This window comes from Lycium ferocissimum, unplaced genomic scaffold (genome assembly GCF_029784015.1).
Source record: "Lycium ferocissimum isolate CSIRO_LF1 unplaced genomic scaffold, AGI_CSIRO_Lferr_CH_V1 ctg12285, whole genome shotgun sequence".
In the NCBI taxonomy this organism is placed as follows: Eukaryota; Viridiplantae; Streptophyta; class Magnoliopsida; order Solanales; family Solanaceae; genus Lycium; species Lycium ferocissimum.
The window spans coordinates 1004-19485 of NW_026714280.1; the positions used below are offsets into that span (position 1 = coordinate 1004).

At 39.2% G+C, this 18482-nt stretch overlaps 1 protein-coding gene across 1 annotated transcript; it reads right to left on the bottom strand.

The window, feature by feature from the left end:
- Nucleotides 1–928: 928 nt before the first annotated feature.
- On the bottom strand, nt 929–10121 carry LOC132041923 (uncharacterized; the record flags this gene model as incomplete). Its single annotated transcript, XM_059432600.1, has 8 exons — nt 9818–10121; nt 9232–9396; nt 8761–8853; nt 8400–8614; nt 7832–7882; nt 2231–2343; nt 1757–1927; nt 929–1275 (listed from the first exon to the last, which is right to left on the bottom strand). Coding segments are annotated over exons 1-8 (1459 nt in total), but the record flags the coding sequence as incomplete, so codon positions are not given.
- Nucleotides 10122–18482: the final 8361 nt, after the last annotated feature.

Genomic DNA, 18482 nt, shown 5'->3' on the forward strand with positions numbered 1-18482 from the left:
ACTTGATGATATTTGGCCACACACCACTTGATCCAAGACTTAATCACCACAACTCCAAGTGAAATTAAAAACATCCACCTTCCATGAACTAGCTTAGCGTTTTTAAAGCTTGATCTTCACTTTGATTAGCTTAGGATGATTAGGGATGATTAGAAATGATTGGGAGAGCTTGGAGGGTCTAGAAAGATCTATTTTTGGTGAAATAATGACCCAAGGTCGCGCCCCCTTAAATTTATAACAAAAGATAAATTTTCCACCGCCTCAATTCCACGGTAGCTTTAATGAACCGTGAAAAATCTCACTGGCCGTGAAAGTGGTCGTGAAATCAGTCCAGTGGCTCCTCTTTACTGCCACTGTTTCATGGTCCTGCTTATTAGATTTGCGTTCTGTCAGTTGCATTGGAAAGAAGACTTGCTGAACTTGAATTTACATAGGTTATGCATTCCATAACTCCTCATATTCTAGGCGATATACCTCTCTCAAGTTGGACTACAAATCCGGTCCGAAATTCTGCGATGTTTTCCTAAAGTTTCGACAAACCTAATTTCTTTGATTCGCTTGTTCTCCAATCCTTCCATAACTTAGTAAACATGAATTTAAACCCTCGTAAGCATAAAATAGGCATGTATAATCTTATATAGCCTTGACGATAGCTCCGGTGTCAACGACTAGGTCAACTAACATCCAACGAATCTCAATGTATAAAACTATGAGGTGTAACATCCTTCCCCCCTTAGAAACATTCGTCCTCGAATGTTAAATTCTCCGGAATTCTATGAAAATTTTTGCAGAGTTTCGCTATAACTATAGTACTACCAACCTGTCACAACAACCCAAAATACACAACGCCACACAGGGCCATAACAAACAATAATAATAATAATGGCCTCACACGACCAAATATCATAAGAAATGAAATATTACGCACCTGAACACAATGGTGTCTCTGTCTGGACCTCTTCTGGGAGTGGAAATAAATGCAGATACCTGAATCTCATATCTTCTTTAGCTTCCCAAGTATTCTCCTCAATTTTCCCGTTCCTCCAAAGGACTTTCACAGAAGCTACATCTTTAGCCCTCAATCTTCGAACTTGTCCATCTATGATAGCAATGGGAATCTCTTCATATGATAGCTGCACAGTTACCTGAATATCATCAATAGGTACTATTCTAGAAGTATCTCTAACACATTTATGAATCATCGATACATGGAATACTGGATTGTTGATTCTAAAATCTGGAGGCAAATCTAACACATATGCCACCAGGCCCACTCTATGTACAATCATGCAAGGTCCAATATACTAAGGACTAAGTTTACCCTTCTTACCAAATCTCATAATGCCTTTCATAGGCGATATCTTCAAGAATACCCAGTCATCAACCTGAAATTCCAAGTCTCATCGGCGATTATCTGCATAAGACTTCTGACGACTTTGGGCTGCCAATAATCGATCCTGAATAAGCTTGACCTTTTCCACTACTTGTTGAATCAAATATGGCCCTATAACTTAGTTTCCCCCACTTCAAACCATCCAATGGGTGACCTACACTTTCGCCCACATAAAGCCACATACAGAGCCATTTGAATACTGGATTGATAACTATTATTATATGCAAACTGAATAGGCAGAAAATGATCATCCCAGCTACCTCTGAAGTCTAACATGCATGCCCGTAGCATATCCTCGAGAGTCTGGATAGTACGCTCAGCTTGTCCGTCTATTTAAGGGTGAAATGTTGTGCTAAGCCTCACCTGAGTCCCCAAACATTTCTGGAAAGACCTCCAAGAATTAGGTGTAAATTGCGCACCCCTGTCAGAGATGATAGATACCGGAACGCTACTATCTCATTAATATAAAGCTTCGCATAATCCTCGGCTGAGTAAGTAGTCCTGATTGGCAGAAAATAGGCTGATTTAATAAATCTATCAACAATCACCCATATGGAATCAAACTTACACTGAGAACGAGGCAAGCCTATAATTAATCCATATTAATTGCCTCCCATTTCCACATTAGAATTTCGATAGCTTGCAATAACCTATCGGGCTTCTGATGTTCAATATTCACCTGTTGGTAATTAGGCCACTGGGCCATGAACTCTGCTATGTCCTTCTTCATTCCATCCCACCAATAGATATCCTTAATATCATGATAATTTCTCATCGTTGTCACGACCCAACTAGAAGGCCATGCCGGGTGCCCGGAGCTAGCCCTCCGAGCACTACCTTTCAGACTTATCATCAAACTCAACCTGAACATACACCATTCTTAACACAAGCTTATCATGAAATGATCTTCGAATATCTCTCAAAACATATGTGTACATAAGTCCACGAAGCTACAAAATGAAAGACAAAACATATACACCAAGAGATCGTGTAACATCTACTACCCACACATATGTATCTACGAGCCTCTAACTGGGATATGCGAAGTCATAAGGACGGGACAGGACCCCGCAATACCCAAATATGAGCACAAAAGAATATACCAATAAGTGGAAACTCTGGAGTAGTGGAGTGCTCCTGAATATCTGCTGATAAAGCTCCTAGGTGTTTGTGCCATCTGCCTGTCTACCTGCGGGCATGAACGCAGCGTCCATAAAAGAAAGAACGTCAGTACGAATAATGTACTGAGTATGTAAGGCATGTATAACAACATAATAATAAAGAAATAAGAGAGCATAAGATGAAGGAGTAACCTGTAATTAATTACCACTTAAGGGAGAGTCACGCATGCTAACTTTTATATTAAAACAACATCATATCATATATATACATACATAAACTGCCCAGCCATATAGGTATGGTGTGATCATCGTTAGCCCGTGTTCGGGGTAACCATCTTATGCCGCCCACTAGAGGTGTCTGCCCGGCCAACTAGGCACGGTGTAATTATCATCATAGCTGCCCACTACGATGGTGTCCGGCCAACTATGCATGGTGTAATCATCATTATATACATAATATAAAGCATGCATGAGAGCTCAAGTAAAAGTTGTAGCTCTATCGGAGCGACGTAAGGTCGGTAACCTCCGATTATTTTATGGATCAAACATCATCGCTAGGTCTCACCTTAAAGGAACTAGTATCATGAGGTGAGATGGCCAACAATGAATAACATCAAGGAAATTATGAAATCAGATCATTAAGCTCATAATAGCATCAATTCATAAGCTTTGGAATCTCTAGAAGTAAACTCATCATCATTATCCTTATCATAGAACACATCTTTTCTCTTTCTCATAAGAAGCTCTTAAGAACCTTTAACTTTCAACTTTTGGGATGTAAGGATGTCATGGAAACATAGAGAGGAAATCGTAATTGTTATGACCCGCATTTCGTACGCTTGGATAATTCGGGACAATTGCGAGAAGTTAAAGGCAAGACTACTTCCAAAATTATTTTAATGCACAATTTGTTTATGAGTATTGTTTATGAATATTATTAGTAGGGAAATATTGGAAAAGGCTAAGGATAAAAAGGGAAATTCGCAAAGTGGTTCATGGTAATATTATGGAAGCCTAGGGGCAAAATGGAAATTTCACAAAAATTGTCTTGAAATTTCTAGACCAAGCCAAGGCTTGGCCTTGTGTGTGTAAGTATATGTGGGTCCCACTCTTACATGGACCAAAGTTTATGAAAGAAGACAAGTGGTCATCTTGTTTTAATTTAAGGAAATTTCAAGAAAAAGGAAGAAATTTCTAGAGAAAGGGAGGAGAAGACATGTGGTCAATTAGTAATATATATATATATATATATATATATATATATATATATATATATATATGGACCAAAGTGTATAAGGCAAGACATTAGTCATCTTTGATGAAAAAAAAAAAAAAAAAAAGGAAGCGAGAAAAGAAAAGAAATCTCTAGCAAAATGGAGAAAGAGTGCATGTGCCCCTCACATGCTTGTGGGAACTATATATATATATAAGAGGGAGCTTACCAAGAAAGACATAATTGTCATGAAAATTCAAGAAAAAAAATTGGAAGAGCAAAGCCAAGGGCCATTCGGCCATGACTAGGAAAAATTTGCTCCATGGAGTTGGTGAAGAAAAATTATTTTCTTCTTGCATTTCAAGTAATTGGAAGGTCCTCTACAACATGGAAGAATTGTTGGAACAGGGAAATCATTCATTTGGACAAATTCATGACCTTAACCAAGAGGAAACTTGAAGGGAAAAGGGGTAAGAACTAATCTTCTTTTATGTGCTATAGATGAATTGTGAATATTGTAGCATGTAGAAAAGAATGTAACTCATGAAATATGGATGTGTGTGGTGTGGCCGAATGGGGTGTGTGTGTGTGGAAAAATGGATTGAATTTATTTAGTAGTTTGATTGTTGTTGTGTTGTGGATCCCATGATATTTAATGAAGGTTTGGCAACTTGGGAGTGAAGTTGTGGTTGTGGCCGAGTAGGTGGGGCATTGTATGGAAGGAATGAATTAATTTTACTTAGTATTCTAATTGTTGTTGTAATAGATTTTATGATGTTAAATGAAGGTTTAGTAGTTTAAAGCGAAATGGAGATCGTTTGTGATTATTGGAGGAGTTAGTGTAATAATCGTATGGTTTCTCATATTTGTAGGAATGATATTACTAATGTGTAAATTGTAAATATAATTTATGAAATTGGAAATGAGACATGTGTTGGAAGATAGTAGGTTGGTTGTTGCGATTAAATTTGAAAGAAGGAATTAGGTAGTTATTATTCTTATTGAATGGAAAGGTGTCGGGTGAAGTAGCATGACGATTGAGTCATTTGAATATTATGCGAATTGAATTGAATACGAATGAAATGTCATTGGATTATAAGACAAGGTTGTTAATGTTAGAGTGTGTTTTGGATTAATTGTTGTCGTTGTTGGCAAGATTGTTGATATTATTTGATAGTTTGGCCGGGTTGAATTCCCAGATTTGTTGTTGATTAAAATTGGCCGAGTTAGATTCTCGGGACGGTATAATTACGGGGAGATCGCTACGAAATTTCGGCGGACCATAAGTAAATGTGTTTGAAGGACTGAGACAAGTATAGGGTGATGAATCTAATGATTTCGTCAATTTTCTTGAATGTAGACCAACAAGTTTGGACGGATAAGCGTAGCTAGTAAGGCGCGGCACAGGTATGTGGGCTCGACTCTTTTTTTTCAAAGGCATGATCCCCACGTTATATTGTCTCAAATGTTTTTATATCTTCCTTGCTTGCAAAAGTTAGAAGCCTATGACTCCAAGGTATAAGTCTTTTCCTAATAAGTTCATAGTTGTTTTTCAAAATGTCCATATTTTTCAAAAACCAAGTTTCAAGAGGTTGAGAGCTTTTATGACTAAAACCACGAATATGATTTTATAATGACAACGATGATGTCAAATATGAGAAAATGTCTATGACGAATATGTCAAGGATAAGTTCCTGCCACGAATATGACAATATGAGAATGTTAAGCTATTTCTTGATTTTTTTTTTTTCAATTCTATTTATGGATAGTGGCTATTTTAAAGATTCCAAGTATATGAAACGATGTCTTATGATCCTATTCTATGCTTTCTCATGATGTTACTCTCCACTGTTAGTCTCGCCTTATATTAATTGTCCCTTCAAGGTGAGGCACGACGCCCATGGCTATTCCATAACATCATCGGAGGTTACCGACCTTACGTCACTCCGATAGATACATGGCTTTCTTTGGGCTCTCCTGCATGCTTATATGATATATGTATATGACATATGTATATGTATATGGGGGATATGGGGAAAGGGATACATGTTGCGCTATAGACGCATTGCCACCTAGTCAGCTGGCGTAAACTCCATCCCGGACGCGGGATGCCCGGACGCGGGACATATGTGGGCGAGCCGACGTCGTTCGGCGCTATGACATGTTCTATTTTCACATGTATACGGAAAAGAAATGTTTTCAAAGGAAAGAATAAGCATGCATGGCATCTGCCCTAGGCGGCATTCACATGTACCGGTTACTCTTCTTCCTCATGATATGTTCTATGTTTTTATATGGATATTATTCATATGTATACTCCTTACTACGTTATTGTTCATGCCTTACATACTCAGTACATTGCTCGACTGACGCCCTTTTTGTGGGCGCTGCGTTTCATGCCGCGCAGGTACACCAGATGAGTAGAAGCCATTACAGAAGACGTTCCAGCGGAGTTAGTAGACTCCATTTGTTCTGGAGTCTTGTCGAGTCAGAGTATGTGTGCTGTGCAGTTCGTTCGAAGTTAGAGACTTTGCAGACAGAGTCGTGGGTCTAGAGTGTCAGTTTTGAAAACGGCCCCACTAGCCGATATGTTTTTATTATACATTATGTTATAAAGTCCTTACGCTTACAGACTGTGTTTAAATTGAGAAACGACAAAAAGAAATTTTGAAAATTTTACTATGTATTTTATCTATATTTGATTTAAGCATCCAAAGAGAATATGTGAGTAATAAGAGTCAGCGGGTTCGCTCGGCTCCAAATATGGGGTCGGGTGCCCATCACACCCTAGTTAGATCGGGGTGTGACAGTAATATAGGAGTCATGCCTTTGAAAGAAGGGGCTAGCCTTACATACCTTTTACGTCTCCGTAATGACTAAACGTTCTTCTTCCAAGCTCACAACTCTACATTCAATAAAATTTGTACTAAGGTTAGGTCATCGAAACATGCTTAAGTTCAATTTAGAGCAACTAAAGCTCTAACAGAATTTGGGCAGCATTTCCCCTAATTCACTAACCTTCACCATATCATAAAACAACTCCCAAATCACACTATCAACATCAACAATATCATATTCAAGTAATTATATTCATTTTAACATCAATTCCAACCAAAATCCCCTTTTCAAGTTTGCACCATAGTCATCTTCCTCGCTACAACTTCCATAGCTTTTCCACTTTAATTCTTTTCCTTTCTAAGGGATCACTAAACCTTTACATCCATCAAACCATATAAATAAGATGAAAAATTTACCTTAGGGTCAAGGAACCTCGCCTAGCTTAACTCCCTTCAAGACCAAGTTCACTCTAACTTTGAAAGAATTCAAGAACAATCACTTTCTTAGATTACCTTGGGGTGTTAAGGTTGATTCTCTCTTTGGATGATTATGGAAAGATATAGAGTGGTAAGAAACCTTTAATAACTCCTTTGAAGTGTCTAGATATGTAGGGAAATAAGTGGGAGAAGTTAGAAATGAACTTAGGGTCATTTGGGATTTAAAAAGGTAGCATTTACCCCCCCCCCCGACCAAGTTGGCGGAGAGTATGCGACCTTGCACACTGAGTGTATGGTCACACGCTCTCCCCACCACTTAGGAGAGGTGCTGGGTATTGATCCCTCCAATATGGGGAGTTGGCTCACAGTGTATGGGCCCACACTGCCCCATTTTACCCGATTTTTCGTAATCGTGCTCTCTTTGATTCGTTTGACCTCCAATCCTTTTGAAAATTTCTTGGCACTTGTATAACACTTAATTAACCTCTCAAGGGGCTCTATATCTCTTTCTCAAAGAGATGTTAAGCAAGGCTTAGCTCAAATGATGTGAAATTCTCCAAAACATAACTCTAGCTTAACTTTCTCCGACAAACATTCTTCTTTTGCCTCAAATGTCTTTGGAATCTTAATTAGATTTATTAAGTATCCTTTATTACTTGTAGGGTATTCATGTACACCCTAGACTCACGGTAATCTACTCATCACGCGCATAGCATGAATTTCCCCCAAGGTGTAACAATCGTCTTTGGATGAATGGAATAATGGGAACAGTGACTTTCCCCTATAATCTGACGACTAATCCTGCAATATCAAGAACACACTGTCTAACCTGATATCTGATAACTCCATCCACAGAAATCTTAAACGGTGACTTTTTCTTCTGAGAAGAAATATCTCTATAATGAACTAGCATGGGATCCTCGTACTAGCGCTCCTTCACCTCAGCTACTAAAGATGGAACTATCGCATCATGAATAGTAATTCTCGTATCACCCGAGTTTAATAATCGAACTCCTAGACTAGCTAATTCTTTGAAGTTCATGTACAATCTCCCTTTTCTCTAGCTGAACACACGATAAGGTACCCATGGATTTGTGGCTAAGGGCATCGGCTACTACGTTCGCCTTCCCAGGATGATGCAAAATGCTAACATCATAATCTTTTAATAACTCTAACCATCGCCTCTGTCGCAAATTTAGCTCCTTCTGCTTGAAAATATACTGAAGACTCTTATGGTTTATATGAATATCCATATGAACACCATACAAGTAGTGCCTCCACATCTTTAATGCATGAATCACCGCGGCTAACTCTAGATCATGTGTTGGATAGTTCTTCTCATGCTTCCGCAACTGCCTTGAAGCGTAGGCAATAACTTTACCGTGTTGAATCAGTACACAACCTAGCCCAATGGCTGAAGCATCACAACAAATAAAATAGCCCTCTGATCCTTCTAGAAGTGTTAAAATTGGAGCTGAAGTCAATCTGCTCTTCAACTCCTGAAAACTAAGCTCACAAGCATCAGCCCACTGGAATTTAGTTGATTTCTGAGTCATCTTCGTCAGTGGTGTAGAAATAGAAGAAAAACCTTCTACGAATCCCTTGTAGCAACCTGCCAAATCCAGAAAACTACAACCTCCTTTGGTGTTGTAGGTCTCGACCAAGTCTTCACAGCGTCAATCTTTTGAGTATCCACCCGGATACCGTCCGCTAAAATAATATACCCCAGAAAAGTCACAGAGTTCAACCAGAACTCACATTTAGAGAACTTTGCATATAAATTCCGATCTTGGAGAACTTTAAGAACAACGTGTAAATGATTTGCATGCTCTGCCTTTAATCGGGAGTATACTGGAATATCATTAATAAACACAATCACGAACAGATCTAGGAAAGGCCTGAATACACTGTTCATTAAATCCATGAATACTGCTGGTGCATTAGTCAACCCAAAAGACATTACACGAAACTCAAAGTGACCGTATTTGGTTCTAAAGGCTGCCTTCAGAATGTCTCTCGCTCTAACTCTCACCTGGTGATACCCTGATCTCAGATCTGTCTTCGAAAACTATTTGACACCCAGAAATTGATCAAATAAATCGTCAATTCTTTGAAGCAGATAACTGTTCTTTATTGTCACCTTATTTAGCTGCCTATAATCAATGCACATTCTCAAGGAGCCGTCTTTCTTCCTTACAAATAACACTGGTGCTCCCTACGGCGATGTACTAGGACTAATAAAGCCTTTCTCAAGCAAGTCCTTCAACTGCTCATTTAGCTCCTTCAACTCAGCAGGTACCATTCTATAAGGAGAAATAGATATTGGCTTAGTATTTGGTAATACATCTGTGGAAAAGTCAATCTCTCGCTCTTGTGGAAGACCTGGAAGCTCATCTGAAAACACATATGGAAACTCATTAACTACTGGAACAGATTGAAGAGTCAATGGCTTTGCTTCTGTATCCTGAACCCATACTAGATGATAAATACAACCCTTTAGCAATCATCTTCCTTGCCTTGAGATAGGAAATAAACCTACCTTTCAGCGATGTTGTATTACCCTTCCACTCGAGAACTGGTTCTCCTGGAAACTGAAATCAAACTATCTTCATTCTACAATCAACATTAGTATAACAAGAGGCCAACCAATCCATGCCCATAGTAACATGAAAATCTATCATATCTAACTCAACCAAGTCTGCCATAATATCACGATCAAAAAATATAACTACACAATCTTTATATACCCGTGTAGCTATTCTTTGGATCACCAACGGATGTAGATAGATCGACTCGGGTTTTACCCCAAACCGACCAGTAATGAAAGGAGTAACATACGACAGTGTAGAACTTGGATCAATCAATGCATATACATCATGAGAAGACATTGATAGTATACTTGTCACAACATCGGGTGAATAGTCAAGATCCTGTTGACGAGCTAATACATAAATGTGGTTCGGAGGACCGTTCAAACTGGGTGATCCACCTCTACCTCTACCATGACCGGCTGGAGTCTGAGAAGTCTGACAAGGAGGGCGTACAGATGATGAAGAACCAGCTGCAGCCCCTATCGGCTGAACTATACCTCCACCACCTCTCAAGGGACAATCTGGCATAATGTGGGCTGGCCGACCACAAGTATAACAAACATTTAAACCCAAACAACACTACCCCTCATGTAACTTACTGCATTGGGTACATCATGGCAGAGATGGCCTCATATGACCAGAACACCTCCTGAACTGGGAGCTGAAAGCCCTAGCACTCTGGGCCGGCTTGAAATGACTAGGTCTGTCAAACCTGGGTCCTGGAAACTCTGAAGGTTCACTAGCCAATGAATAGGCTGAACGCCTAGAGAACTTGTTACACCTCGTAGTTTCGTCCATTTAGATTCATCAGGTGTTAGTTGTCCTAATCGTGAAAACTGGAGTTACCTTCAAGGACATATGAGATATGTTCTCATATTATGTTTATGGGGGTTTAATCCCATGAAATAAGCTATGGAAGGATTTAAGAACAAGCAAATTAAGGAATGGACTCTGTCAGAACTTTGGAAAAACTTGGCAAAATTTCGGACAGGATTTTAGTCCAAATTGGGGGAGGTATATCTCCTAAAATATGAGGAGTTTTAGTGTGTTTCTTTATCCAAATTGAATTTCATCGAGTCTAGTTTTCGACATAACAAACCGTTCGTCAATGTGACATCGGAGTAAAAAGTTATGGGTGTTTCAAGACAGACGGACCAGTTTGACAGCCCGTAGGAATTGTGACAGCTCGCAAATATTTTTGCGGCCCGTCAAATTGCACCTTCCCAGCGTAAAACAGCCATAGTGTGCCATATTTGACTGGGCAGTACTGTTACACCCCTCGTGTTCGTAGTAGTCGAACATATGGTTTTCTAGTCGGGTATGCCCTTGGAATAGAGACCCGAGCCCGAGTTTAGAGGTAGAAAATGTCATACCCCGTGTCACACCCCGGTCTTACTAGGGTGTGATGGGCAGCCGACCCCGTATTCGGAGCCGAGCGAACCCGCTAACTCTTATTACACATATGAACTTATGAATTAGTAAGAAATGAATACATAGAATTTTTTTTTCCATAAATAGAATCTGACATCATATATGACTCGTGACACGAAACATAATATCATATCGGCTACTGGAGCCGCTTACACATGACAACCCAATACCCACGACTCGTCCGCAAAGTCTCTAACTCCGAACGAACATCATGGCACATATGCTGCGACTCGGCAGCACTCGAGGACAAGTGGAGACCTACCAACCTGCTTGGACATCTTCTATGCTAACTTCGACTCATCCCCGAAGTTCTGCACCGCGCGGCATGAAACGCGACCCCGAAGAAGAGGGGTCGATACGAGCAATGAACTGAGTATGCAAGGCATAGATGGTAACATAGAAAGAAACGTAATCATGTGCAATAACAATATGGAGATGTAGAGCATATCATGTGAGAGAGTATCCTGTACATATGAGACATATCATGTGTAAGGGAGTAAGCTATACATATGGAACAGGTAACCTGTACATATAGGACATATCATGTGTAAAGTTGTAACCTGTACATGTGGAACATATCATGTAAAGGCATGTGTCTGTACATACGGAACATATCATGTAAAGCGAAAGCTGACATGTGCATATGAGTGCCCCTGGGGGTGGATGCCATGCATGCTTGTCTGGTCATATGGTATCATAGCGTCGAGCAAGTCGGCTCGCCCACATAGCGCCGAAATACGTCGGCTCGCCCATATATCTCGCGTCGGGCATCCCGCGTCCGGGATGATAAGCCACGACCTGGTGGCAATGAAACATGTCTCCCTTCCCATTCCCCACATATACATGTATCCCATCCCCCCAACCCATATACAGGTATGGCATGCATGAGAGCCCAAAGAAAGTCATGTACTCGTCGGAGGGACGTAAGGTCGGAAACCTCCGATCGCGTTATGGAGTAATCGGGGTCGCTTTGTCTCACCTTGAAGGACCAATGATTATAAGGCGAGACTACCAACGGAGGATAACATATTAAGAGAGCGTAGAACATATCATATCGTACCGTATCATATCATATCATATCATGTCATAGCATATCGTGTCATATCATAGCATATCGTGTCATGTCATAGCATATCGTGTCATAGACATTTTCTCATATTTAGCATCATCTTTGTCATCATAGAATCATAGTCATTGCTTTAGTCATGAAAAGTTTCAAAACCGTACAACTTGGATTTGGAGAAAAATGAATACTTTGGAAAGCATTTAGGAACTTTCATGAAGAAAATCATGCCTGGGAATCGAGGGATTAGTTAAAAAAATATTATTTAGTAGTCGGAATGATGTCCAAAAGTTTCCTTTAACTGTAATACGGAAATAAGCCAAATGGAGCCATAGGAGAAAATTAGGGAATAGTGGGCCCACCTCGAGTCAAATGAGGCGGCGTACACAATTGACGTATAATACGTTTCATGGCATGACTTACGAGAGTCTTAGGGTAAACGGATCCTATTCATGCAAGTTCCAGGTGTTTAGACAATTCTTTCAACTATTCATAAGCATTTAATTCAATTCTACTGAATGAATAGTAGTCAAGTTCAAGCTCGGATTTCTAGAATTAGAGTAGTCCCCGAGACACGTATTCAAGCCTATTACATCTAAGACATGCCAGAGAAGGAAAGTGAAACCTTACATACCTCTTTCTCGCTCCTTCGCTTACTCAAATTCAAGTTGCAAATCCGCCAAAATCTACAATTTGGTCATGTTTACCAAACATTGATTAGTGCATTTAGAATTGGATTCTTAAATGAAACTTGGCTACCGAAATTTCGGCAAACACTTCCCTGTAAATACACCATCCCCAAAATCCAACTCGGCTCATTTTAATCAACAATAACAATCCGGGAATTCAACCCGGCCAAAGTATCAATAATACCAACAATTATTCTAACAATGCTTCAATATTCAATTCAATCCAATTCAATTCAATTCAATTCACATAATCTTCCAACAACTCAAACAACATACTACTTTATCCGAAACCTTCAACCTCAACAATATCCATACATTTCATCATCGCATAATCCATAACGACAACAACTAGAATGTCAAATAACATCAATTTACATTAACTTACCAAAGCTCCTATTATCCGACCATAACCACTTCTTACATATTTTCATGCATTTTCATCTATCCCTTTACATTACAACAACAAACAACATTCCACATAAAATCAATCCATTCTTTCCATGCAACACGACCAACTCATACGACACAACACATATAACATAACACACGGCCAACACTACTCCAAACGGCTACCATTCCAACATATTATATTCATGGTTTTTCATTCCTTTTACATTATGGATTTCACAACACAACAATCAAACTACCAAAATAAAATCAATTCATCACACCTCCACAACACTACTTCTATTCGGCCACATCAACAACTTCCCTATTTCCATAAATTACATCATTTTCTACATGCTACAATATTCACAACCATCCATAACACATGAAAGAAGATTGAATCATACCTCTTTTACTTGCCTCCAACTCACGGCTAGGATTGGTTCTTTGCAAAACGAATGGTTTTCTTTCTCCAACAACTACTCCATGATCATAAGGACCTTCTAATTAGTAGGAAAATAAGAAGAAAATAATTCCCCATGATCAAGATTGAGGGGCTGGTTTCGGCCAGCCCTCATTCGTTTTTCTCCTTCTTCGTTTTTCTCTATTTTTCTTGAATTTTCTAGAGCCAAAATGATGAAGACTTACCTTCTTTGACCATCCTTCCATATTTATATTAATATGGCACATGACCATGCACATGGCCAAGCACATGGCCGGCCATGTGCCCTCCTTTCTCTTTTTTTTTTTTTTCTTTTCCCTCCAATTTTCTCTTCAAATCTCTAGAATTTTCCAAATGATAAAAGATGAATTCTAGCCTTGTCATCTTTGTCCACAATATGTTTTTGGCCACCAAAGCATAAGATGAACACATATTTTATTGCATGGCTTGCAACAAGTGGCCAAGGCACAGGTGGGACCCACGGCCATATTGGCTTTTTCCAAAAATTCATGAAATAGTAGAAACTTCTAAATTCCACATTTGTCCTCGATATTCCATGCCCATGATATTTACAAATGACTTGCGCATTAAAACAAGACCGGAGAATGGCCTTGCCCTTAACTTCCCGCAATTGTCTTACAATATTCTAACGTACAAAATACGGGATATAACACCCCGTGTACGAGGGTACCAGCTGATATTATTGGCAATTTATAGAGTTCGAAGTTAAACGAATGAAATCGACGCGACCCAATCGAACTAGAAAAATCTGCAGGACACCAGTCATCATCGACGGGTCATCGACATGATCGATGGACCGTCTACGTGCGGTGTCGACAGGGTCCCACAACCTTGCATCTGCAGGCGAAGGTCGACAGGGCAAGTCGATGGACCGTCGACACGTCGACCCGCTCGTCAAACCAGACCGCTGTAGCCTTTTTGGCTTCCAAGTATAAATAGGTGATTCACGACCTTATTTCATATTTTCCTCCTTCCTGAATCAGAAAAACCCGAACATATTCTCTCCCAATATTTTTCTTCATATTAGTAAAGATTTGACAAGACCCGGACCCCGTAAACCCGAGATGGTGAAGAAGAAGGTTGCTTCTAGGGTTTCTTCATGGTTGTGAAGTTTAGGGAGTTGAAGTTGAAGTGATTCTTGGGATTCTTGATCTTTCAAGGTATGTAAATGATTTTTACCCTTATATTTAAGTTAGTTATCAAGATTTTAGTGATGTTAAGTGAAGAGAAGGTAATTGTGGAAGTGTTAAGTTGATGAAGGGCAATGTAGTGATATAGGGTTGTTTTAAAAGATGATTGGAAATAGGTTTATATATATATGTTGTCATTGTTGATGTGAGTATTGTAGTTGATGTGAGATCGAATGAGAAGTTGGAGAGTTGTAAGCTTACAAAGAAAATGATTGTCTATAGTTCGTTGAGCTTTATACGTATTGGAGGATGGTTAGTAAGCGAAGTAATTAGCCTAATTGAGGCCTCTATCATCTTAATTGTACATTTACAAGTTGAAGAGGTAGAGGTTGGGCGATTGGAGATACTCCAAGGTATGTTAAGGCCATTCTTTCCTTCTTTAGGCACGCTCCTATGATATGATCCAACAAGCGAGTAAGCGAGCTTCCATATTACTCTACTCTTAGAAGCATTAGAAGCACTTTAGTCTTTGATGTTCATGTACCCCATTTATGATTAATCCTTCTGTTCATGGGTCCTGTCTTATGTAGCCAGTTCTGTGCATACAGTTTAGTCATGCATTACATTTATTATATATTTATGTACATTGACTCGTGACTAGAAAGCGTTATATACGCGAATATTAGATATATGTAAAGTATGAGGAGAGATATAGGCGTTATATACGTATTACTACTCTGATGATGATATTGATAATGGCCACAGAGGAGCCAATATGATATGACTAGATGCCATGGAGGCTTACAGGCGTTATACACGCACACATATAGATGCACGACCATTATTGATAGGTATGAGCATGCATATTATGTGCCCACAGAGGCATTGTCAGTTGCGTAGATTTTATGCAGATTTAGGCAGATACTAGTTAATACAAGTACATGTAATCAGTCATTTCAGTTTATGAGTTCAGATCTTATCCATGATTCTTGTGTATATATGTTGTTCTTATGCCTTACATACTCGGTACATTATCCGTCCGACTCCTTGTTGCTCGGGGGGCGTTCATGCCCGCGGTATAGGGACAGAGGCAACGGTGGTCCGCCTCGATAGGACCTCTAGATCTAGCGATGGTCGGTGCGCTCCATTCGATCCGAGCATGCCCGGTTTAGGTAGGCCCCTTTTTAGATGTGTATGCATATGGGTATAACGGGGCCCTGTCCCATCCTTTCTATAGCTTTTATTCCAGTAGAGATACGTAACGTTGTATGTAGTAGTCAGACGATGTAGCCTTGTCGGCTTCTATTCTTTTGTGTACAGTATATGTAGCAGCCTAGCTGGCTTGCACTGTTCTTCGGCATGGTGTGTATATATATGCAGATTGTACAGAGTTCTGATGCTTTCCTCTCATGAGATCAGTTTATACCATTTATGGGCCTTTGATGTTCGGTATGTTTCGGATACGTGTTTAGGGGTGTTTGATCGCTAGTGTTATATCCCGTATCTTGTACATTGGGATAATCCGGTTAACCACGAAAAGTTAAGGACAAGACCATTTCGGTATATGAGGTTGAGAATTTTCACCTTCGATTTTTTATTTTAATGCACAAGTTGCATAAATCTTTTCATTGGTATGGAGTGTTAAGGGTAAATTTGGAATAAGAAAAATTTGAGGTTAAAAGTGAATTATGGAAAGTTAATTAATTTTCATGAAATAGCCAAATAAGGCCACTTGGCCGTGGGACCTAGGTGAGGTTCCACATATGATTTCGATGATTAATTAAATTCATCCATGCCATGTGTGGGCCATGGACACATGGATGAATAACATATGGTTATATATTAGATGACAAGCAAGAATAATAGTCATCTTTTCCAACTCTAAATTGTGAAGAAACATGGAAGAAAAAAAAAAAAAAAAGGGGCTGTTCGGTTAGTGGTTTCTAACATGGCCATGAAAAATTGACCATCAAAAATTATTTTCTTCTAGGTTTTCTACTCATTGGAAGGTCCTAAACAACATGAAGTGGTTGTTGGAGCAAGTGAATCCCTTGTTCTTGCAAAGCACCAACCTTAGCCAAATGAAGAACTAAGTGAAGAAGGTAAGTTTTAATCCTCTTTTCATGTGTTATGAAGGGTTTGTGCATGTTGTAATAAGTGGAAATGGATGAAATTCATGAAAATATGGATGTTAGTGTGTGGCCGAGTATGTGTGTTGTGTGTAGGGATGAAGAACTAATTTTATTTAGTATGTTTTGGTTGTTGTTGTATGGATTTTATGGTGAAAATGATGATTTAATGATCTAAGTTGAAGTAGAGAACGTTTATGGGCTGTTTTGAAGGTAATGTGAATTTAGTGTAGTTTCTTGTCTTGTTAAGGTTAATGTTGCGAATATGTGGATTATTGGTGTAGTTTATGAATTTGGAAGGAAGAAATGTATTGTAGTTGTTTTTGTTGAAGTTAGAAGGGTTCGGGTTTTGTGGTGCATGGATTGGGTTGTTTTGAATATTTTGCGGATTGTTTGAAATGTTCTTGAATCTCGTTTGAAAGGTTTCGGATTAGTACTTGAATGTGAGTGTTGATGTCGGCTTGAATATATGTGGTGATTTGAATGTAAATGAAGTGTTGTCGAATTACGTGAAAAAGAGTTATTGACGTTAGAATGCATTTTGAATTAGTTGTTGATGTTGTTGGTATTGTTGTTGAAGACTCATCGAGTTGAATTCTCGGGGTTGTTGAATTTGCCTTGAAGCTATTGCCCAAATTTCTGTAGATAAAGTGCTAGCTTAGAATTGAATTCCGAAGTGCCTATGGCTAATGTTGGGTATTTAATGATGTTGTTGTAGATTTTGAAGCCGAGAAGTAAGTTCGGATTAGCTTAGCAAGCGAATGAGGTATGTGAAGCTTACTTCTTCTTTCTTTTGGCATGTCTTAGTTGTGAGTAGATTGTGACACGAGTCGGGGTAACTCCATTCTTACGATCCGAGCACGTATACGATTCTTATTCACTTCTTGATGTTAACGTTCTTAAAATGGTCAAATTATGGCTTTAAGTCTTTTGTACAGTTGGATTTCAAATGTTGCATAAAGAATGTTGTTTTTCAAAGGATTCCAAAACTACTAACGACCGTAACTTTCGTAGACGAGCTCGGATCGCTTCGCAACGTTCGTAGAAGATTGTTATATCCCGCATTTTTGAACATTGGAACAATCCGGACTAATTATGATAAGTTAAGGACAAAACCATTCCGGGATACAAAGTCGGGACTTTTGACCTTCGATTTTATTTTGAGACATAACTTGTGCATGAATTTGTTGGTATGGAACAATTAGGAAAATTTGGGACCAAAAATGGGATTTGTGAAACTTGAAAATCATGCATTTTTCTTGCACTTGGCCGTGTGGCTTGGAGGAATGGCCCACACAAATTGTGTTCAATTTTTATTGCTCCAACACATGGTGTGGGCCAAGGACACTTGTGCCATATACATATAAGCACAAAAGATGATCAACTAGTCATCCTTATTCATTCCCACACTTAGAAAAAAAAAAAGACCAAGAAGTTGAAGAGAAAAGGGGTTCTCGGCCAAGTGAGAAAAAAACCAACTTCATTTTAAGCCATCCCAAAATTATTTCTTTGGTGCTAATCCACTAATTGGAGGTCCCTAAGTAGCGTGGAAGTGTTGTTGGAGCGATCAACCCGCTAGTTTTTATTCTCTCAAACC